General features: G+C 46.3%; 1 protein-coding gene across 3 annotated transcripts in view; it reads left to right on the top strand.

Annotated features, from left to right (window-relative positions):
• Window positions 1–24,293, top strand: part of LOC133339414 (DNA repair protein XRCC1-like) — a 55,121-nt gene that overhangs the window by 537 nt on the left and 30,291 nt on the right. For all 3 annotated transcript variants that reach the window (XM_061547558.1, XM_061547559.1, XM_061547557.1), the window contains exons 2-7: window positions 5,413–5,502; window positions 7,763–7,867; window positions 11,242–11,400; window positions 16,752–16,835; window positions 21,237–21,384; window positions 23,986–24,062. In XM_061547558.1, the coding sequence (XP_061403542.1) occupies window positions 5,413–5,502; window positions 7,763–7,867; window positions 11,242–11,400; window positions 16,752–16,835; window positions 21,237–21,384; window positions 23,986–24,062 (663 nt within the window). The remainder of the gene's footprint in view (window positions 1–5,412; window positions 5,503–7,762; window positions 7,868–11,241; window positions 11,401–16,751; window positions 16,836–21,236; window positions 21,385–23,985; window positions 24,063–24,293) is intronic.

The following is a 24,293-nucleotide window of genomic DNA, read 5'->3' as shown; positions in this document are numbered from 1 at the left end:
GAAGATTTCGCGTGCGCCCGTATGTGGGCGGCCATCTTGCCTGGGGAAGATTTTGCGTGCACCCGTGTGTGGGCGACCATTTTGCCTAGGGAAGATTTCGTGTGAGCGGCCATCTTGCCCAGGGAAGATTTTGTGTGAGCGGCCATCTTGCCTAGGGAAGATTTCGCGTGCGCCCGTATGTGAGCGGCCATCTTGCCTTGGGAAGATTTCGCGTGTGCCCGTCTGTGAGCGGCCATCTTGCCTGGGGAAGATTTCGCGTGTGCCCGTGTGTGGGCGGCCATCTTGCCTAGGGAAGATTTCGCGTGTGCCCGTGTGTGGGCGGCCATCTTGCCTAGGGAAGATTTCGCGTGTGCCCGTGTGTGGGCGGCCATCTTGCCTGGGGAAGATTTCGCGTGCGCCCGTGTGTGGGACGGCCATCTTGCCTGGGGAAGATTTCGTGTGGGCGGCCATCTTGCCTAGGGAAGATTTCGCGTGCGCCCGTGTGGGCGGCCATCTTGCCTGGGGAAGATTTCGTGTGGGCGGCCATCTTACCTGAGGAAGATTTCGCGTGCGTCCGTGTGTGTGGGACGGCCATCTTACCTGGGGAAGATTTCGCGTGCGTCCGTGTGTGTGGGACGGCCATCTTGCCTAGGGAAGATTTCGCGTGCGTCCGTGTGTGTGGGACGGCCATCTTACCTGGGGAGGCTTCGCGTGAGCGGGGCGGCCATCTTACCTGGGGAGGCTTCGCGTGATGGGGCGGCCATCTTACCTGGGGAGACACTGTTTCGATAGCGACCTCGATCTGCTGAAGCTTATCAGCAGTTTCCCCGTGGAACATCTCGTGCTGCTGATGCTACGAGATTTCTCATATTGACGCGAGGTATTTGGCAGCTGTGCACAATGAAAACCCCTGAATCAGAATAATGATACTCCAGGATGAATCCGATGAGCTATGAAGCGTTTACACCATTGGAACCTCATTTGCCAGTAAAAAAATATGATTATTGTTTTTTTTACCCTTCTATCTGGCAACAAAACTGACACCTTTTTTTACAAGGCATCATGTTTGCAATAACCGCAACACAAGCAGTCAAAATGCAAACAAAAATAAACAACTCTGATAATGGTAATGATATGCACTGTCCTTGAAGTTGATTGGTCCACACCCGAGACAGCTTTCCTTAGAGTCTAGTCTCACATGGGTTGGACCAGATGACGCCAAAAGGCGCACAACTCAAAGACAATGCACCATCAGAGTATGAGAGCTCGGGGTAAGCATTTACACCATTGGAACCTCATTTGCCAGTAAAAAATATGATAATTGGTTTTTTACCCTTCTATCTGGCAACAAAACTGACACGTTTTTACAAGGTGTCATCTTCTTGGTTCTTTCGGTAAAGTCACGTAGAAGGGAAGTAATAAAATAATAAAAATAAAACAAAATAAAATAATTCTCACGACGTTTCGGCTACAACGCAAGCAGCCGTCTTCAGGTGAAGAATGAGACACTGCCAAGCTAGGAGCTTATATTAAGGCGCTCTTCTTCCACCCCCAACTCAGCTTATATATAAGCTCCCAGCTTGGCAGTGTCTCATTCTTCACCTGAAGACGGCTGCTTGCGTTGTAGCCGAAACGTCGTGAGAATTATTTTATTATGTTTTATTTTTATTATTTTATTACTTCTCTTCTACGTGACTTTACCGAAAGAACCAAGAAGATGAATCCCTGCAGTCACGAATGCTTTAAATCGGAAGGAGGTGTCATTTTGTTGCCAGATAGAAGGGTTAAAAAACAATTATCAGCTATAAAGCTCTTTTCTACAGATGGTTTAGTCGGGCCGGGTAAGAATGTACACCAACAAGTAATACAAAACACGACAGTAGCGCAAAGTACAAGGCAAACAAGTCACCTAAACCATACAACTAGAATCTTCTTGGTTCTTTCGGTAAAGTCACGTAGAAGGGAAATAATAAAATAATAGAAATTAAACATAATAATAATGTTTAATAATTATGTTTTATTAAAATAATAGAAATAAAACATCATTATGTTTAATAATTATTTTTATTAAAATAATAGAAATAAAACATGTTTAATAATTATTTTTATTAAAATAATAGAAATAAAACATGTTTAATAATTATTTTTATTAAAATAATAGAAATAAAACATCATTATGTTTAATAATTATTTTTATTAAAATAATAGAAATAAAACATCATTATGTTTAATAATTATTTTTATTAAAATAATAGAAATAAAACATCATTATGTTTAATAATTATTTTTATTAAAACAATAGAAATAAAACATCATTATGTTTAATAATTATTTTTATTAAAATAATAGAAATAAAACATCATTATGTTTAATAATTATGTTTTATTAAAATAATAGAAATAAAACATAATTATGTTTAATAATTATTTTTATTAAAATAATAGAAATAAAACATCATTATGTTTAATAATTATTTTTATTAAAATAATAGAAATAAAACATCATTATGTTTAATAATTATTTTTATTAAAACAATAGAAATAAAACATCATTATGTTTAATAATTATTTTTATTAAAATAATAGAAATAAAACATCATTATGTTTAATAATTATGTTTTATTAAAATAATAGAAATAAAACATAATTATGTTTAATAATTATTTTTATTAAAATAATAGAAATAAAACATAATTACGTTTAATAATTATTTTTATTAAAATAATAGAAATAAAACATGTTTAATAATTATGTTGTATTTTTTTATTTTATTATTTCCCTTCTACGTGATGACTTTACCGACAGAACCAAGAAGATGAATCCCTGCAGTCACGAAAGCTTTAAATCGAAACGTACAACTAGAACTAAACCATCCCCATTCTATGAGGCGACGAAACCCGCTGAGCTATTAACTTGTTTTTAAGAAGCAACTTGGCGCATGATGAGAGCTCAACAAAGTGGCTCATCATTTAGACATTCATGGCAGCAAAATCTTATTTTGCTATTTTATTTCCCCCTCTCTTACCTACTTAGCCTCTTGTCACATCAGCCATTTTGCCCACTTCAGCAATCGTTTATTGCTGTGGTTGTTCCACCTGATGACGGACGCTTGTGTTGCGCCCGAAACGTCGTGATTTAATTTAGTTATTTCTCGATTTAAAGCTTTCGTAACTGCAGGGATTCATCTTCTTGGTTCTTTCGGTAAAGTCATCACATAGAAGGGAAATAATAAAATAATAAAAATAAAACATAATAAAATACAATTCTCACGACGTTATGGCCACAACGCAAGCAGCCGTCTTCAGGTGAAGAACAGGTCTGTCGGAATGACAGCGTCATTCACATCATCATCAACATCATCATCATTAACATTAACATCATTATTAACATCAACATCATCATGAACATCATCATCATTAACATCAACATCATCAACATCATCATCTTTTTTTTTCGATTTAAAGCTTTCGTGACTGCAGGGATTCATCTTCTTGGTTCTTTCGGTAAAGTCACGTAGAAGGGAAATAATAAAATAAAAAAAATAAAACATAATAAAATACAATTCTCACGACGTTTCGGCCACAACGCAAGCAGCTGTCCTCAGGTGAAGAACAGGTCTGTCGGAAAGACAGCGTCTGAATGAACACCACCAAGCTTGGCAGCGTATATACTTAAATATATACTTAAATATACGCTGCCAAGCTTGGTGGTGTTCAGAAGAACAGGGCTGTCGGAAAGACAGCGTCTGAATGAACACCACCAGGCTTGGCAGCGTATATACTTAAATATATACTTAAATATACGCTGCCAAGCTTGGTGGCGTTCAGAAGAACAGGTCTGTCGGAAAGAAAGCGTCTGAATGAGTACCACCAAGCTTGGCAGCGTATATTTAAGCTGCTGGGTTAGAGGGGGAAGGGCGCCTTGACAAAGGAATTTGCATATCAACAGATATTAGGAATCTTAACTTTGGAGCTTAGATATTAGGAAGCCGCTGGAGGCTATGCAATTTTAAATCGCCTAGATTGAAAGTCATTTGTGGATTAACCGCGCACCTGAGATTTTGAAAACAGGTCCCTGCGGGGTGGGCTGGTAGGAACGAATAACCAAAGAATATAAACATCATGTATTATTACACTTGTTTAGCCAGGAAAGCCTCACTGAGTCCAAAGGTTTTTGTAGGGTCCTGCCAAGTGTTTGCAGTAGGGGGCGATGTTGCTACACCTAATCGGACATCGGACGGACGATATAATCTATTGTAGGCTGGTTCACTTCGTTCCTACCAGTCTAAATTAATAACTCGTAGGTTTTCCCTGAAGCCCGAATTAATAATCTAGTTGTACATTGTTATTCTTGGAAATGTTTATTACAAGTCACATGCTTAAACCGAAAAAATCTCTCGTCGGGTTAATCCGAAATCGGCGTGATCGCCTCTACAGTACAGTAGTTGCAATATATTTTCAACGGTGTGCAGAGTTTGATTGAGTTTGATTGGCGTGCCTCTGCTATCCACTATAGTGGGCCGAGTCTTCTGTACGGGAGCAGGACAATGTTATCATCACAGCGCACACGCATCGAGCGTTAGTATTCGTTCTAAATCGAAATAGTAACAATCGAAATCGTTAGCTGTGCTTCACTTCAAAGTGTTTATCTTTGGTTATAGTTGTGGTGATTGTCATGGTGGTAGTGGTGGTGGTGATAGTGGCTGTAGTGGTGGTGGTGATAGTGGCTGTAGTGGTGGTGGTTATAGTGGTAGTAGTTGTAGTGTTGGTTGAAGTGGTTATAGTTGTGGTGATTGTCATGGTGGTAGTGGTGGTGGTGATGGTGGCTGTAGTGGTGGTGGTTATCGTGGTAGTTCTATTGGTAGTGGTTGTGGTGTTGGTTAAAGTGGTTATAGTTGTGGTGCTGATAGTGGTTGTTGTTGTGGTGCTTATAGTGGTGGTGGTTACGGTGGTGGTTCTATTTGTGGTGCTTGTGGTGATGGGTGTTGTGGTGATAGTGGCTGTAGTGGTGGTTATGGTGGTTGTTGTGGTGGTGGTTCTATTTATGGTGGTGGGTGTTGTGGTCATGATTGTGTTGGTGATAGTGGTGGTTATGGTGAGTGTTGTGATGGTGGTGGTGAGTGTTGTGATGGTTGTTGTGATGGTTGTTATGGTGTTGGTGGTTTTATTTGTGGTGGTTGTAGTGGTGGTGGATGTGGTCGTGGTGGTGGTGGTGGGTGTTGTGATGGTGGTGGTGGGTGTTGTGATGGTTGTTATGGTGTTGGTGGTTCTATTTGTGGTGGTTGTAGTGATTGTGAATGTGGTGGTGGTGGGTGTTGTGATGGTGGTGGTGAGTGTTGTGATGGTTGTTGTGATGGTTGTTATGGTGCTGGTGGTTGTAGTGGTGGTGGATGTGGCCGTGGTGGTTATGGTGGGTGTTGTGGTTTCCCCCCCAGTTGCACCGTGTGGACAATCTTCTCAGCGGCGATGCTCACCGCAAGTGGCGCTGCCTCCCCGGGGAGAAGGAGGCCTCTTTCATCCTCCAGGTGTCACCCACAGCACCATCACCACCATCACCACCATCACTGCCGCCATCACCGCCATTGCCAACATCACCAACCATCACCATCACTACCACCGTCATCATCCTAATCATCACCATCATCAACACCATCACCACCATCACTGCCGCCATCACCACCATCACCGCCATCACCACCATTGCCAACATCACCAACCATCACCATCACTACCGACATCACCACCATCAACACCATCACCACCATCACTGCCGCCATCACCGCCATCACCACCATTGCCAACATCACCAACCATCACCATCACTACCACCATCATCATCCTAATCACAATCATCACCATCATCACCACCATCACTGCCGCCATCACCGCCATCGCCACCATTGCCAACATCACCAACCATCCCCATCACTACCACCATCAACACCATCATCATCCTAATCATCCTAATCACCATCACCACCATCACCACCATTGCCACCACCATCACTCTACCACCATCATCATCCTAATCATCACCATCATCACCATCATCACCCCCGTCACCACCATCACTGCCGCCACCACCACCACCATCACCACCACCATCACCACCACCATCACCACCACCATCACCACCACCATCACTCTACCACCGTCATCATCCTAATCATCACCATCATCACCACCGTCACCACCATCACCACCATCATCATCCTAATCACCACCACCATCACCAACCACCATCACCACCATCACCAACCATCACTACCACCATCATCATCCTAATCATCACCATCACCACCATCACCACCATCATCACCATCACCACCATCACCACCATCATCACCATCACCACCATCACCACCATCAACACCGCCGCTGCCACCGGGCGGATAAACCCGGCACCTGCGCCGCCCGATAAGGAGAGTCTGTGTCCCCGTTGGGGGAATGTGGAATTTCCTCATCTGGCTCATCCCGGAGTTAGGGGAGCAGAGATGAGCGGAGACCGGCTCTCGTCCCGGCCTGGAATTGCTGATTCTACCATTAATTACGACTTTTTAAATCCTTTATATTAAGTTCGCTCGCTCGCTTGCTTAGGACCGTGCAAATCTTTCGGTCGTTTTTTAACCCACTTCCCGTGATCCAATCGAGCTGAGATTTTCCACCCAGACTCGTTGTGCGTGACAATTAATGTTCGTGAATTTTTTTTTCCAAAATTTTACACTTTTTAGTAAAAAATATTATATTTAATTACCAATTGCTTAATGGTGCAATGCAATCATCTGACCCATAGGTGGCAGCCATCTCAAGCCAGAGGACGAGAGGACTCTAGCCGCCACGCATATTAAGGATTTATAGTGAAAAACTTTGTTTTTACGGGTTTTACTTATTTTTATTTGTACCAGTGGATAAGGTCCCACTGCGCTATGTGGGTCTTTTTCAGAAGCAAACCAGATATCACAAATGATAGCTTAACGAAGTGGCTAATATCATCATCAATAACCGGATATTTATAGTAGCGGCCAAATAGTCTAAATGTGCGACGTTGATTCTAAATAAGGAGGGAAAAACTGGAGGACCCGTAGAAAAATCCACACGGCAACGGGGAGAGCGAGAGCCACACAAACTCCCAATATACAGCAGCAGCAGGCATCAGGGTTGGGATTGAACCCACGACCTCCTGTGTACCAGACGAGGTAGTTAACATCTCCTAGCCACCGTGATGAGAGACACGCAAACTCCAAATATACAGCAGCAGGCATCAGGGTTGGGATTGAACCCACGACCTCCTGTACACCAGGCGAGGTAGTTAACATCTCCTAGCCACCATGATGAGAGACACGCAAACTCCAAATATACAGCAGCAGGCATCAGGGTTGGGATTGAACCCACGACCTCCTGTATACCAGACGAGGTAGTTAACATCTCCTAGCCACCGTGATGAGAGACACGCAAACTCCAAATATACAGCAGCAGGCATCAGGGTTGGGATTGAACCCACGACCTCCTGTACACCAGGCGAGGTAGTTAACATCTCCTAGCCACCATGATGAGAGACACGCAAACTCCAAATATACAGCAGCAGGCATCAGGGTTGGGATTGAACCCACGACCTCCTGTACACCAGACGAGGTAGTTAACATCTCCTAGCCACCATGGTGCCACTGGATTCTATTGGCAGACCTCGTGCCTCTGTGTGCGTCCTCGTGTGTTTCTGTCTACATATGACCCCTTGTATCTCACATGTCTGCCCTCCTGTGTGTCTCCCTGTGTCCCCGTGTCCAGTTTGAGAAGGCTGAGAAAATTCTCAGCGTCGATGTTGGGAATGAGGGATCGGCCTTCGTGGAAATCCTCGTGGGCAACTCCTCCTCCAATGACTCGGACTTCCAGGTGAGTGTGAGTGAGTGAGTGTGAGTGAAAGAGAGTGAAAGTGAAAGTGAGTGTGAGTGAAAGTGTGAGTGAGAGAGAGTGAGAGAGAGTGAGTGAGAGTGAGTGTGAGTGAGTGTGAGTGTGAGTGAAAGTGATTGTGAGTGTGAGTGAGTGTGAGTGGGTGTGAGTGGGTAAGTGTGTGAGTTAGTCATTAAGTGGGGAGCGGTAGTGTAGCAGCTCGCGCACTGTGCTTCGAACCCGGCATGCCAACTTTGATTCCCGCTCACTGTGATGGTGATGGCTGTGATGGCTGTGATGGTAGTGATGGTGATGGCTGTGATGGTGATGGCTGTGATGGTCATCACCAGTGACGATTATCTGAACCGGTCCTGGGCCTCCCCTAGGTCGCCTCGGCCACAAATGAGTACCTGGTGCGGTGTGTAAACATCGCCACTGAGGAGACAAAGACGGCCGGGCTTGGTGCTGACCACCCACCCCCTCGTGTGCCGTGCCGGCCTTCATAGATGCTCGCTAACAGCACCTGACCCAACAGTCTGTTGAGGCTATACGGGGGATCTTTGTCCTTGTTAATCATTAATGATCTTCATGATGGTAGGCAGGCACAGGTAAAGATGCGTGACCGGGAGTCGGAGGCATTCCCTGTTAACTTTGGGGTGCGACAGGGATGTCCTCTGCTGGCACCTACACGATTGACATATTTTTCGACCATGTAGTTCGAGAAGCCTTCTATGTTTCAATTTAAAGCTTTCGTGACTGCAGGGATTCACCTTCTTGGTTCTTTCGGTAAAGTCGCCACGTAGAAGGGAAATAATAAAATAATAAAAATAAAACAACATTAAATAATTCTCACGACGTTTCGGCTACAACGCAAGCAGCCGTCCTCAGGTGGAGAACAGCGTCTGTCGGGGAGACGGTCTGAATCTGTCTCCTCGACAGACGCTGTTCTCCACCTGAGGACAGTTACTTGCGTTGTGGCCGAAACGTCGTGAGAATTATTTTATTATGTTTTATTTTTATTATTTTATTACTTCCATTCTACGTGACTTTACCGAAAGAACCAAGAAGCCTTCTATGGTTGTACGAAGGAATCTCCATCTGGTCCAGATACAATGGGAGGTTGATGGATGCCCGGGTGCCGCCGATAAATGGCTTTCTATTGGTCAACCATGTTATGTATGGTGATGGTCTGGTGATTGCTGCTCACTCTAAGAAGGAGTGGAGGTGCTGATGATGAACCTGGAGCGTGCCACTAAGAGGTGGAGCCTTACCATCAGCCCGTCCAAAACTAAGCACCTGCCCATGTATTTTGTGTCATCAAAAACTCCACTGGAGCATTTGTGGAGAGAGTAGATAGGTTTCCATACCTGGGCAGTGTGCTTATGACCAGCTCCAATTTGACAGCACAGGTCTCACTGCGAATCAGTTCGGCGACATTTTATCATTGGCTGCGTAACGCTGTGTGGAAGCTACCTGGTCTGTTACTCTACACGAAGCTTCATGTCTTCTCGGCCACGGTAATGCCCTCCCTTCTATTCGCTTGCGAAACGTGGAACCCTCTAATGGAACATCTCCGTTGGTTAGAAACATTCAGGCTGGCCTACCTATGATCCATCCTGGATTGTGTGATGTGAGAAGCTGACAAATTATTGAAAGATCTGGACACAGTCCCATCGATAAACTCCTCCAGCAGGCAAATTCCGATTCCAAAGAACACAGGATGAGATGTTACTATCCTTTGTGCAAGCACTTCCAAGAGTTCATGAACAGTGAGCCTGGTGAAATTTGGGGAGCGCATCGTCAGTAGTGACCCTTTGGTTCCTAGGGTGTTTCGGCCTTTCACACGATACACCCTCCCCAAAGGCGGCCAGCTACAGGGTGATCAATCCTACGCTTGCGTCCCATTCCCAATTAGTCGTAGGAGTTGCCTTGTTGTTGGTAGCCAACATCCCATGGGACTATGCATGGCAGGGGCGTCCTCCTCCCTGAGTCAAGCATTGTTGACCGCATACCTCCTGGCCCTCTCACTTTGGGGCCCAGCTGGGGTCTTTCCTCAGCAGGCAATGCTGTGTTGGCTGGGTCACGTAGCCCGCATGCCCAGCTACTGCATGCCCAAGCGGCTTCTGTTTGTCCGGATAGTGGGGGCTAAACGGGCGCGGCACGGGTTGGAGAAGAGATGGAGTGATGCGGTACGGGAGGATGTGGAGTTGAGTGGACTTGCCGAAGACTGGTACCAGCGGTGTCAAGATCGGCCTCAGTGGAGGAGGCTCGTGAAGGACGCTACTGGGCAGTTGGAGGCAGTCGCCGTCCAACAACAACGGAGGGCAGAGGAGCGACGCTCACAACAACGAGCAAAGTGCCTGGTGGCTAAAATGCAGCAAGTTGGCACAGTAGGGGGCACAGTTGGTACATTTGGCATTTATTTTAGTCATTCAACCTACGGCACCTGCTGGGTCTGTCACGTGACCTTCTGTCAGCAGAGAGGTTTCGACATGGTCTCAAAGTGCACCTAGCCTGGCACGAGCGTCATGGTGACGTCACCGCCATTTAGTGGCGAAAGGCAGCTGTTTTTGTTGGCTCTGTGTGTCTATCTATTTGTGTGTCACTCTGTCTGTGTCTAATGTCTCTGTGTGTGTCTATCTCTCTGCCTGTATATCTCTGTGTATCTGTCTGTCCTTGACTATCTCTGTCTCTGTGTGTCTTTATCTCTGTGTCTATCTCTGTGTCCGTGTCTATCTGTGTCTCTGTCTATCTCTCTGTGTGTCTAGCCCTGTGTCTCGTTTCTGACTGTGTGTGTGCGTCATCTCTGTGTCTATTTGTGGGTCACTCTGTCTGTGTCTAATGTCTCTGTGTGTGTCTCTGTGTGTGTATCTGTGTGTGTCTATCTCTCTGCCTGTATATCTCTGTGTATCTGTGTCTGTCCTTGACTATCTCTGTCTCCGTGTGTCTATCTGTGTCTCTGCGTCTATCTTTCTGTGTGTCTATCTCTGTGTCTCTGTGTGCCTAGCCCTGTGTCTACAACCCCCCCCCTTCCCCCGTGTGTCTCGTCTCTGACTGTGTGTGTGTCTCAATCTCTGTGTCTCTCCGTGTGTCTCTCTGTGTCCGTGTCTATCTCTGTCTCTGCGTCTATCTCTCTGTGTGCCTAGCCCTGTGTCTACAACCCCCCCCGTGTGTCTCTGACTGTGTGTGTGCGTCTCTGACTGTGTGTGTGTGTGTCTCTGTGTGTGTGTGTCTCGTCTCTGACTGACTGTGTGTGTGTGTCTCTGACTGTGTGTGTGTGTGCGTCTCTGACTGTGTGTGTGTGTGTGTCTCTGACTGACTGTGTGTGTGTGTGTCTCTGACTGACTGTGTGTGTGTGCGTCATCTCCGCTGCATAGGCGCTGCTGTCCGCCTCGTGCTTCATGTCTCCCGCTGAGAGCCGCTCTTCGCAGCAGAGGAGCCGCGTCCGAATGTTCGGCCCCGAGTTGCTGTGCCGCTCGGTTCGCGAGCAGCGCTGGGACCGGGCGCGCGTCGTCTGCCGGCAGCCCTACAACTCGGTGAGCCCTGGGGGGACGGACGGACATGTACACGCATGCACGCACGTATGCTCACACGCTCGCTCGCTTGCATGTGTAATGGGTTCCGGAGACACTTGTAGAGGTAACTTCTTTATTACACTCCAACAGCACTCCAACAGTCCTGGTACTCTGTTACAGCCTAGGTACACGGCCTAGGTACACGGCCTAGGTACACGGCCTAGGTACACGGCCTAGCGACACGGCCTAGCGACACGGCCTAGCGACACGGCCTAGGTACACGGCCTATAGCTGTATCAAGTGAGAAAAATTCACTTGATACAGCTATCGTGCTGTGATGGTTCCACCTGAAGACGGAGGCTTGTGTTGCCTCCGAAACGTCGTGATTTTTATTTTACTTTTATTAATTTAAAGTTTTTACCTACGTGACTTTACCGGAAAACAACCTAAGAATAAGATGATATGCCTGTCAACCCATACGATTTACCCGTATTTTTGTACAGGGAAATTGAGTTTTCAGGTCCAATCGGGCCACTGGTGGAGCCAGTGGGGGGGGGGGGTTGGGGTGTCACGTGCCTCCCCAATGATCCGATCTAAATCCCTCATTTCGATCGGATCATTGGGGTTTATTAGTAATAAATCGGCATTTTGCGACCCTCACCGCCACTGTGCAGCATATTATTACGTGCCAGGGACTCTACGAGATGATAGGACAATAGTTTGAGTCCACGATTGTCAATAAGTAACGACAAAGCGGTTATAAGTGACTCACAGAATTGTGCGCAGTTGCGTATAGAGTACACGACCGCCCTGAAGGCATTCACCTTCAGCGAGCGCGATGCCGATCGCACACGGTTCGAATTCGACCCTCGATCGATGTCTGCGCCATCGCCGCACACGCGTCGAAGACCCGGAGTTTTAATGTGGTGTCATTGAAGAGCTGGAGTGGAGGGTAGTGCGACAGGCCAAGTATGACTTCTGCTGCCGCAGCTGCCCATGAGAACCACCACCTATACTCATTTTCTTGGTTCTTTCGGTAAAGTCACGTAGAAGGGAAATAATAAAATAATAAAAATAAAACATTAAATAATTCTCACGACGTTTCGGCCACAACGCAAGCAGCCGTCCTCAGGTGGAGAACAGGTCTGTCGGAAAGACAGCGTCTTTCACATCATCATAAACATCATCATCATTAACATCATCATTAACATCATCATCATCTACATCATCATCTTTTTTTTTTCGATTTAAAGCTTTCGTGACTGCAGGGATTCATCTTCTTGGTTCTTTCGGTAAAGTCACGTAGAAGGGAAATAATAAAATAATTTAAATAAAACATAATAAAATACAATTCTCACGACGTTTCGGCCACAACGCAAGCAGCCGTCCTCAGGTGGAGAACAGGTCTGTCGAGAAGACAGTTGTGTGTGCAATTGTGTGTCATTCAGAATCTGTCTACTCGACAGACCTGTTCTCCACCTGAGGACGGCTGCTTGTGTTGTAGCCGAAACGTCGTGAGAATTATTTTCTTATGTTTTATTTTTATTACTTTATTACTTCCCTTCTACGTGACTTTACCGAAAGAACCAAGAAGATGAATCCTTGCAGTCACGAAAGCTTTAAATCGAAACACCACCTATACTCTTAGGTTTTTTGGTAAAGTCACGTGGGTAAGAAATACAATTAAAATTAATAAAAGTAATAATAGAAATGAAATAATTTTATTTCATTTTTATTATTTTATTTCTGATAATTGGTTTTTTACCCTTCTATCTGGCAACAAAACTGACACCTTTTCTTTTACAAGGAGTCATGTTTGCATAGACCACAATACCTGCAGCCATAATGCAAACAAAAAACACAACTCTGATAATGTATGCACTGTCCTTGAGGTTGATTGGTCCACACCCGAGACAGCTTTCCTTAGAGCCTAGTCTCACATTGTGTTGGACCAGATGACTCCAAAAGGCGCACAACTCAAAGACAATGCACCATCAGAGTATGAGAGCTCGGGGTAAGCATTTACACCATTGGAACCTCATTTGCCAGTAAAAAATATGATAATTGTTTTTTTACCCTTCTATCTGGCAACAAAACTGACACCTTTTCTTTTACAAGGAGTCATGTTTGCATAGACCACAATACCTGCAGCCATAATGCAAACAAAAAACACAACTCTGATAATGTATGCACTGTCCTTGAGGTTGATTGGTCCACACCCGAGACAGCTTTCCTTAGAGCCTAGTCTCACATTGTGTTGGACCAGATGACTCCAAAAGGCGCACAACTCAAAGACAATGCACCATCAGAGTATGAGAGCTCGGGGTAAGCATTTACACCATTGGAACCTCATTTGCCAGTAAAAAATATGATAATTGTTTTTTTACCCTTCTATCTGGCAACAAAACTGACACCTTTTCTTTTACAAGGAGTCATGTTTGCATAGACCACAATACCTGCAGCCATAATGCAAACAAAAAACACAACTCTGATAATGTATGCACTGTCCTTGAGGTTGATTGGTCCACACCCGAGACAGCTTTCCTTAGAGCCTAGTCTCACATTGTGTTGGACCAGATGACTCCAAAAGGCGCACAACTCAAAGACAATGCACCATCAGAGTATGAGAGCTCGGGGTAAGCATTTACACCATTGGAACCTCATTTGCCAGTAAAAAATATGATAATTGTTTTTTTACCCTTCTATCTGGCAACAAAACTGACACCTTTTCTTTTACAAGGAGTCCTGTTTGCATAGACCACAATACCTGCAGCCATAATGCAAACAAAAAACACAACTCTGATAATGTATGCACTGTCCTTGAGGTTGATTGGTCCACACCCGAGACAGCTTTCCTTAGAGCCTAGTCTCACATTGTGTTGGACCAGATGACTCCAAAAGGCGCACAACTCAAAGACAATGCACCATCAGAGTATGAGAGCTCGGGGTAAGCATTTACACCATTGGAACCTCATTTGCCAGTAAAAAATATGATAATTGTTTTTTTACCCTTCTATCTGGCAACAAAACTGACACCTTTTCTTTTACAAGGAGTCATGTTTGCATAGACCACAATACCTGCAGCCATAATGCAAACAAAAAACACAACTCTGATAATGTATGCACTGTCCTTGAGGTTGATTGGTCCACACCCGAGACAGCTTTCCTTAGAGCCTAGTCTCACATTGTGTTGGACCAGATGACTCCAAAAGGCGCACAACTCAAAGACAATGCACCATCAGAGTATGAGAGCTCGGGGTAAGCATTTACACCATTGGAACCTCATTTGCCAGTAAAAAATATGATAATTGTTTTTTTACCCTTCTATCTGGCAACAAAACTGACACCTTTTTTATAAGGACTATTATTACTTTTAAATTAAAATTTATATTTAAATTAATACAAGTAATAATAGAAATAAAATAATTTTATTTAAGTTTAATTATTTTATTTCTGTTACTTTTGTTATTTTTATTTTATTTTTTACCTACGTGACTTTACCGAAAAACCTAATAGTATGAATCATTTGCAGTCACGAAAGCTTCAAATCTAGAACCACCACCTAGCTGCGAAAATTGTGTTCTGCCCTTGGCGAGGGAGATGTCTGCTCCCAACCTGGCTGTGCGCAGTTACACTACTGGTGAATAACCCCGTGTCTGTGTCTCCGTGTCCCCGTGTCTGTGTCTCCGTGTCCCCGTGTCTGTGTCTTCATGTCCCCGTGTTCTTGTGTCTGAATATCTGCGTGTCTGTGTCTCCGTGTCCCCGTGTCCTTGTCTGAATATCTGCATGTCTGTGTCTCCATGTCCCTGTGTCCTTGTGTCTGAATATCTGCATGTCTGTGTCTCCGTGTCCCCGTGTCTCCGTGTCCCCGTGTCTCCGTGTCTGTGTCTCCATGTCCTTGTGTCTGAATGTCTGCATGTCTGTGTCTCCGTGTCCCTGTGTCTGTGTCTCCGTGTCCCCGTGTCCGTGTGTTTGAATATCTGCGTGTCTGTGTCTCCATGTCCTTGTGTCTGAATGTCTGCATGTCTGTGTCTCCGTGTCCCTGTGTTTGTGTCTCCATGTCCCCATGTCCGTGTCTGAATATCTGCATGTCTGTGTCCCCGTGTCTGTCTCCGTGTCTCCGTATCCCCGTGTCTGTGTCTCCGTGTCTGTGTCTCCGTGTCTGTGTCCCCGTGTCTGTGTCTCCGTGTCCCCGTGTCCGTGTGTTTGAATATCTGCGTGTCTGTGTCTCCATGTCCTTGTGTCTGAATGTCTGCATGTCTGTGTCTCCGTGTCCCTGTGTCTGTGTCTCCGTGTCCCCGTGTCCGTGTGTTTGAATATCTGCGTGTCTGTGTCTCCATGTCCTTGTGTCTGAATGTCTGCATGTCTGTGTCTCCGTGTCCCCGTGTCTGTGTCTCCGTGTCCCCGTGTCTGTGTCTCCGTGTCTGTGTCTCCGTGTCTGTGTCCCGTGTCTGTGTCTCCGTGTCTGTGTCCCCGTGTCTGTGTCTCCGTGTCTGTGTCCCCGTGTCTGTGTCTCCGTGTCTGTGTCCCCGTGTCTGTGTCTCCGTGTCTGTGTCCCGTGTCTGTGTCTCCGTGTCTGTGTCTCCGTGTCCGTGTGTTTGAATATCTGCGTGTCTGTGTCTCCATGTCCTTGTGTCTGAATGTCTGCATGTCTGTGTCTCCGTGTCCCTGTGTCTGTGTCTCCGTGTCTGTGTCTCCGTGTCCCCATGTCCGTGTCTGAATATCTGCATGTCTGTGTCCCCGTGTCTGTGTCTCCGTGTCTCCGTATCCCCGTGTCTGTGTCTCCGTGTCTGTGTCCCCGTGTCCCCGTGTCCGTGTGTTTGAATATCTGCGTGTCTGTGTCTCCATGTCCTTGTGTCTGAATGTCTGCATGTCTGTGTCTCCGTGTCCCTGTGTCTGTGTCTCCGTGTCTGTGTCTCCGTGTCCCCATGTCCGTGTCTGAATATCTGCATGTCTGTGTCCCCGTGTCTGTGTCTCCGTGTCCCCGTGTCTGTGTCTCCGTGTCCCCGTGTCCCCGTGTCTGTGTCCCCGTGTCTGTGTCTCCGTGTCTGTGTCTCCGTGTCTGTGTCCCTGTGTCTGTGTCTCCGTGTCCGTGTCTGTGTCCCCGTGTCTGTGTCTCCGTGTCCGTGTGTTTGAATATCTGCGTGTCTGTGTCTCCATGTCCTTGTGTCTGAATGTCTGCATGTCTGTGTCTCCGTGTCCCTGTGTCTGTGTCTCCGTGTCTGTGTCTCCGTGTCCCCATGTCCGTGTCTGAATATCTGCATGTCTGTGTCCCCGTGTCTGTGTCTCCGTGTCCCCGTGTCTATGTCTCCGTGTCTCCGTGTCCCCGTGTCTGTGTCTCCGTGTCCCCCCCGCCCCCATCTCCACGCCAGTCCCTGGCGTATGGCCTCGCGTTCATCCGCTTCAACTCGGTCCCTGAGGATTCCTCCACAGACGACGCTCCGCAAGCCAAGCAGGTGCAGCCCGGCGCCTCTCCCGTGAACCCCCATCTCCCTTCGGTGACCCCCATCCCTTCGGTGACACCCATCCCTTCGGTGACACCCATCCCCTCACCTGGTATACAGGAGGTCGTGGGTTTGACCCCGACCCTGACTACCCGGTGACTAGGAGATGTTAACTACCTCACCTGGTACACAGGAGGTCGTGGGTTTGATTCCGAACCTGATGCCACGGTGGCTATGAGATGTTAACTACCTCACCTGGTACACAGGAGGTCGTGGGTTTGATTCCGAACCTGATGCCACGGTGGCTATGAGATGTTAACTACCTCACCTGGTACACAGGAGGTCGTGGGTTTGATTCCGAACCTGATGCCACGGTGGCTATGAGATGTTAACTACCTCACCTGGTACACAGGAGGTCGTGGGTTTGATTCCGAACCTGATTCCACGGTGGCTACGAGATGTTAACTACCTCACCTGGTACACAGGAGGTCGTGGGTTCGACCCCGACCCTGACTACCCGGTGACTAGGAGATGTTAACTACCTCACCTGGTACACAGGAGGTTGTGGGTTTGACCCCGACCCTGACTACCCGGTGACTAGGAGATGTTAACTACCTCACCTGGTACACAGGAGGTTGTGGGTTTGACCCCGACCCTGACTACCCGGTGACTAGGAGATGTTAACTACCTCACCTGGTACACAGGAGGTCGTGGGTTTGACCCCGACCCTGACTACCCGGTGGCTAGGAGATGTTAACTACCTTGCTTGGTTTACAGGAGTGCGTGGGTTCGATCCCAGACGCTGACACCTGCTGCTGTATATAGTTTGCATCTTGCTTGCTCTCTCTCTTGCCCCGTGGTGGCCGGGTGCTTTTTTTTTCTTTCTCCGTGTCCTCCGCTTTTTTAAATCCTTTATATTAAGTTCGCTTGCGTGCTTGCTTGCTTGCTTACGACCGTGCAAACCATTCGGTCGTTTTTTAACCCACTTCCCGTGATCCAATCGAGCTGACATTTTGCACACAGACTCGTTGTGCGAGACAATTAATGTTCGTGAAAAAAAAATTCCAAAATGTTACACTGTTTAGGGAAAACAAATTAAATATTTAATTACCAATTGTTTAATACTGGCAGACAATCATCTGACCCATAGGTGGCAGCCATCTCAAGCCAGAGGACGAGAGGACTCTAGCCGCCACGCATATAAAGGATTTAGAGTGAACAACTTTGTTTTTACGGGTTATACTTGTTATCCCCTCCACATTTAGAATCAACGTGCATTGAAATTTTTAAAGATTATTTTTGCTGCCGTAAGTTTTCCAAATGATTGGGCCCACTTCGGTTGACCTACTATCATTTGTGGTAGCCAGGTCGCATCTGAAAAATAAGTGAATGGCTCCAGTGGCCTTTGCCTGCTAGGATGGTGGATGGTTTCGTTGGTATTTGTACGTGCGTTGGGTGATTTTTAAGACCTTTTTTGTACTTTGCACTATTTCATTACACCTCCTTTGCCAGTACCAACATATAATAATAGGGTTTTTCCCACTCATACTCTTAGGTTTTTAAATCCTTTATATTAAGTTCACTTGCTTGCTTGCTTAGGACCGTGCAAATCTTTCGGTCGTTTTTTAACCCACTTCCCGTGATCCAATCGAGCTGATATTTTCCACACAGACTTGTTGTGCGTGACAATTAATGTTCGTGAAAATTTTTTAGCAAAATTTTACACTTTAGGACTAAAAATTATATTTAATTACCAATTGCTTAATGCTGCCATGCAATCATCTGACCCATAGGTGGCAGCCATCTCAAGCCAGAGGACGAGAGGACTCTAGCCGCCACGCATATAAAGGATTTATAGTGAAAAACTTTGTTTTTACGGGTTATACTTGTTTTCCGGTAAAGTCACGTAGGTAAAATAATAATAATAAAATACAATAATAATGAATGAAAATAACTAAATAAAATCACGACGTTTCGGAGGCAACACAAGTCTCCGTCTTCAGGTGGGACCGTCACAGACAAATTTACTGTGTCAAGTGGGGGGTGGGGTGGGGTGGCACGTGCCCCCCCAATGATCCGATCTAAATCCCTCATTTCGATCGGATCGTTGGGGTTTATTAGTAATAAATCGGCATTTTGCGACCCTCACTGCCACTGTGTAGCATATTTTTACGTGCCAGGGACTCTACGAGATGATAGGACAATAGTTTGAGTCCACGATTGTCAATAAGTAACGACAAAGCGGTTATAAGTGACTCACAGAATTGTGCGCAGTTGCGTATAGAGTACACGACCGCCCTGAAGGCATCATACTTTCAGCGAGCGCGATGCCGATCACACACGGTTCGAATTCGACCCTCGATCGATGACTGCGCCACCAGAGACCCGATGTTGAGCGTGGTGCTGTATCAAGTGGTACACTAAGTTTAGCTTTGACGGTCCCACCTGAAGACGGAGACTTGTGTTGCCTCCGAAACGTCGAAATTTAATTTAGTTATTTTCATGTATTTTTTTTTTTAAATCCTTTATATTAAGTTCGCTTGCTTGCTTAGGACCGTGCAAATCTTTCGGTCGTTTTTTAACCCACTTCCCGTGATCCAATCGAGCTGACATTTTGCACACAGACTCGATGCCACGCATATAAAGAATTTGTTGAAAAACTTTGTTTTTACGGGTTTACTTGTACCTACGTGACTTTACCGGAGTGTGAATCCTTGCAGTCACGAAAGCTTCAAATCTAGGGGTTTTCTCCTTTTTTCTGGCAACAAAACTGAAACCTTTTTGCGAGGAATCATGTTACTGCATTAACCACAATACTTGCGGTCACAATGCAAACAAAAAACACTCTAATATATTGGCATTGTCCTTGAAGCTGATTGGTCCACACCAGAGACAGCTTTCTTTTGAGCCTCGTCTCAATTGGTGCTGCACCAGATGACGCCAAAAGGCGCACAGCTCAAAGACAATGCACTATCAGAGTAACGAGGGCTCGGGGTGAGCATCTACATCAGGGGTCGGCAACCAAAATAACAAGAAGAGCCATTTCTTTCCAATTCGGTACAAAATTCAGTATTTCAAGAGCCGCAATGCATCTGAGTACATACGTACTCATCGTCAAGAAGCAGCCCGTAAAGAGCCGCATGCGGCTCCGGAGCCGTAGGTTGCCGACCCCTGATCTACATCATTAGACCTCCATTGCCAGTACCAAAATATAATAATAGGGTTTTTCCCCTTTTTTCTGGCAACAAAACTGAAACCTTTTTACAAGGATTCATGTTACTACATTAACCACAATACTTGCAGTCAAAATGCAAAGAAAGCTGTCTCTTGATGTGGACCAATCAGTTTCGAGGACAATGCATATATTGTAATAGTAATAGGTTTTTACCCTTTCAACTGGTACAAAAACTGACACCTTTATACAAGGCATCATGTTTGCAATAACCGCAACACAAGCAGTCAAAATGCAAACAAAAAGAAACAACTCTGATGATAATAATGATATACACACCAATGGAGACTCGGCTCTAAGGAAAGCTGTCTCGGGTGTGGACCAATCAACTTCAAGGACAGTGCATATCATTATCATCATCAGAGTTGTTTCTTTTTGTTTGCATTTTGACTGCTTGTGTTGTGGTTATTGCAAACATGATGCCTTGTATAAAGGTGTCAGTTTTTGTACCAGTTGAAAGGGTAAAAACCTACTACTATATTTGCCACTGGTAAAGGAGGTCTCATAGTGTAAATGCATATATTATCAGTGTGTTTTTTGTTTGCATTTTGACCACAAGTATTGTGGTTAATGCAGTAACATGATTCCTTGTAAAAAGGTTGCAGTTTTGTTGCCAGAGAAAATGGGAAAAACCCTCTTATTATACTTTGCACTTTCGATTTAAAGCTTTTGTGACTGCAGGGATTCATCTTCTTGGTTCTTTCGGTAAAGTCATCACGTAGAATGGAAATAATAAAAAATAAGTTGACGTTCCTCACCTGAGGACGGCTGCTTGCGTTGTGGCCGAAACGTCGTGAGAATTATTTTATTACGTTTTTATTTTTTGCTATTTTATTATTTCCATTCTACGTGACTTTACCGAAAGAACCAAGAAGATGAATCTTTGCACTCTTGCCGTGTTTGTGCGTATTGTATTGGACCATCCGTAAAAAAAGAGCTTCATAGCTTATCGGATTCCTCCAGCAGTATATATATAAATGTTATGATGCTGCTTCTCGCACATCGCACGGTCTTGACGACAAAGACGGCAATAACCTCCCAGGATGGCCACCGTCAGCTCGTGCTCGATGCACTTGGCGGGAAAAATTTCCCCTCACGGATTGCTCACCCCCCCCCCCGCCTCCTCCTCCTCCGTGCGTCTGTGTCCCTGCCCCCCCCCCCCACCTGGGTCTGGGCAGTAGCAGGAGCAGCGACTGGGCGGGTTCCGTCTTCGTGACGACGTCCCGAGCAGCAGCAGCGGCGGCGGCTGCCTCGCCCCGGGTGGACTCTTCTCTTCCCGCCAGCGTCACCCCCTCCTGCTCACCCCCCCCACACCCCCCGCCCCTCACAGTCAGAGTCACCCCCCCCCCCCCCCCTTCTTCACCCGCCACACCACCGGGCGTACAATGGCCGAGTCGGGCTCGTGCTGTCGAGATGTTAACTCCCTCGCCTGGTAGGCAGGGAGAGTCGTCGTTTCGATCCCGACATCCCCCAATGTCTGTTACGTGGAAACACCCCGAAACTTTCGCTGTGGCGTATGCATACGGTATATAGTCTATTACACTGGTCAACACACTTTGCCTGGCATAAGGTATTCCAATGGTTTTAAGGTAATTTTGTGGTGTGTGCTGATTCCAAATCTGGCATCAGCTGTCTCGGGTGTGGACCAATCAACTTCAAGGACAGTGCATACATTATCAGAGTTGTGTTTTTTGTTTGCATTATGACTGGGTAACATGTTGTAAATATGACAAGGTGCAATTTTGTAGATAAAATGTTAAAGTATAAAAGTCATTTTAAGCCCTTGGCCTTGCTGAAGAGGCCAACAGCGGATGGGAAGAAACTGTTTTTAAATCTTTTATATTAAGTTCACTTGCTTGCTTGCTTACGACCGTGCAAATCTTTCGGTCGTTTTTTAACCCACTTCCCGTGATCCAATCGAGCTGACATTTTGCACACAGACTCGTTGTGCGTGACAATTTATTTTCGTGAAAAATTTTTTCCAAAATTTTACACTTTTTAGGAATTTATTTTTATATTTAATTACCAATTGCTTAATGGTGGCAGGCAATCATCTGACCCATAGGTGGCAGCCATCTAAAGCCAGAGGACGAGAGGACTCTAGCCGCCACGCATATAAAGGATTTCTAGTGAAAAACTTAGTTTTTAAGGCCCCGTCACAGAAACGACCCCCTCTCTTTGTGCCGATATGTGTTCTTTCTCCGTGTGTCCTTGTGATGTCTGTCTGCTTGTATGTCTGTCTATAGTTTTCTAGTTAGATTTTTGTTGCTATTTCTTTTATGCCTGATGATGATTGCTTGTGTTGCAATCGAAACGTCGTAATATGCCATTATTTAATTTATTATTTTATCTTTAGACGTCACTTTACCGAAAGAACCAAAGAACAGAGGAGGCTAAACGGGCGCGGCACGAGCTAGACAAGAGATTGACAGATGTGCGGCACAGGAGGATGTCGAGCTGATTGGTCTTGCCGATGACCGGCCTCTGTGCTGAAGGCGTGTTGAGGATGCTGTTTGGCAGTGCCAGCCTAGGTGCACCTTGAGGCTAATAATGGTCAGTTGGAGGTAGTTGCCCTAACAGCAACAATGGAGGTCGGAGGTGCATCGGTCAGCCATCTCGGTCTGTCAACGAAATACCGCCTGGGTCTGGCCCATGACCTGCTTTTTAGCAGGCGACCATTCCACGCTTTACATGGCCTCAAAGTTCACCGAGCCTGGCACAGGCGCCGTGGTGACGTCACTTGGTGACGAATGGCGAGTATTGGTGTGTGGGGAGCGGTAGTGTAGCGGTTAGCGTGCCGCGCTACGAACCCGGCGACCCAAGTTTTGATTCGCACTCGCGGCCAACACCAGTGACGATTAGCTGAACCTGTCATGGGCCTCCCCTAGGTCGACACAGCCTCTAATGGAACGTCTGCGCCGGTTAGAAACATTCAGACTGGCCTGCCCTACGATCTATCCTGGATTTAACCAGGCTTGATTGTGTGAGGAGCTCACAAATCCTTGAAAGATCTGGGCAAAGTCCCATCGGTGAGCTTCTCCGGCAGGCAAGGCTGCATTGGCTGGGTCATGTAGCCCGCATGCCCAGCCACCGAATGCCTAAACAGCTTTTGTTAGGCCGCATAGAGGGGGCTAAACGGGCACGACATTGGCTGGAGAAGAGATGGACTGATGGATGTGGAGCCGAGTGGACTTGCCGAACACTGGTACCAGCGGTATGATCAGCCTCTATGCTCGTGAAGGACGCTACTGCGCAGTTGGAGGCAGTTGTCCATAAACAACAACTGCGGGCAGAGGAGCGACGCTCACAACAACGAGCGGAGCGCCGGGCGGCTAAAATGCTGCAAGTTGGCACAGTAGGGGGTACTGCTGGTACATCTACCAGTCATCTCGGTCAGCCAGCCCATGGCACCTGGGTCTGTCCAGAGACCTCCTGTTAGCGAGCCGTCGACACTTCACGTGCACCTGGCCTGGCACAGGCGTTGTGGTGACGTCACCGTTACTTATTGGCGAATGGCGGGTATTGGTATTGATTCATCTTCTTGGTTCTTTCGGTAAAGTCACGTAGAAGGGAAATAATAAAATAATAAAAATTAAACATAATAAAATAATTCTCACGACGTTTCGGCCACAACGCAAGCAGCCGTCCTCAGGTGAAGAACAGGTCTGTCGGAAAGACGCGTCTGTCGGAAAGACAGCGTTCATTCAGACGCTGTCTTTCCGACAGACCTGTTCTTCACCTGAGGACGGCTGCTTGCGTTGTGGCCGAAACGTCGTGAGAATTGTATTTTATTGTTTTATTTTTATTATTTTATTACTTCCCTTCTACGTGACGACTTTACCGAAAGAACCAAGAAGATGAATCCCTGCAGTCACGAAAGCTTTAAATCGAAAATTTGGTATTGATTGTTGACTGTTTCTGTGTTCATAGCTCTGAGCTATGCCAGGGCTGCACTGGGCGATCTACCTGGGTCTCCCTCCTCACCCAGCTCCACCATCAAGCCCCAGGTCTCCTCACTTCCCGTATCTCTCTTTCTCAGTGTCCCATGTCTCTCTGTCTCGGACTCTCTTTGTCTCAGTGTCCCGTGTCTCTGCCTCAGTGTCTCTGTGTCTTAGCGTCCATTGTCTCAGTGTCTCTCTGTCTCAGTGTGCCGTGTCTCTGTCCTGTGTCTCTCTGTCTCAGTGTCTCTGTGTCTCTGTGTCTAAGTGTCTCAGTGTGCCGTGTCTCTCTGTCTCAGT

Source organism: Lethenteron reissneri, unplaced genomic scaffold (assembly GCF_015708825.2).
Source record: "Lethenteron reissneri isolate LAM-NWPU_2019-01 unplaced genomic scaffold, ASM1570882v1 scaffold_1864, whole genome shotgun sequence".
Taxonomy (NCBI): domain Eukaryota; kingdom Metazoa; phylum Chordata; class Hyperoartia; order Petromyzontiformes; family Petromyzontidae; genus Lethenteron; species Lethenteron reissneri.
Note: the sequence above shows the minus strand (reverse complement) of the source record. Positions and strands in the feature narration are given on the sequence as shown.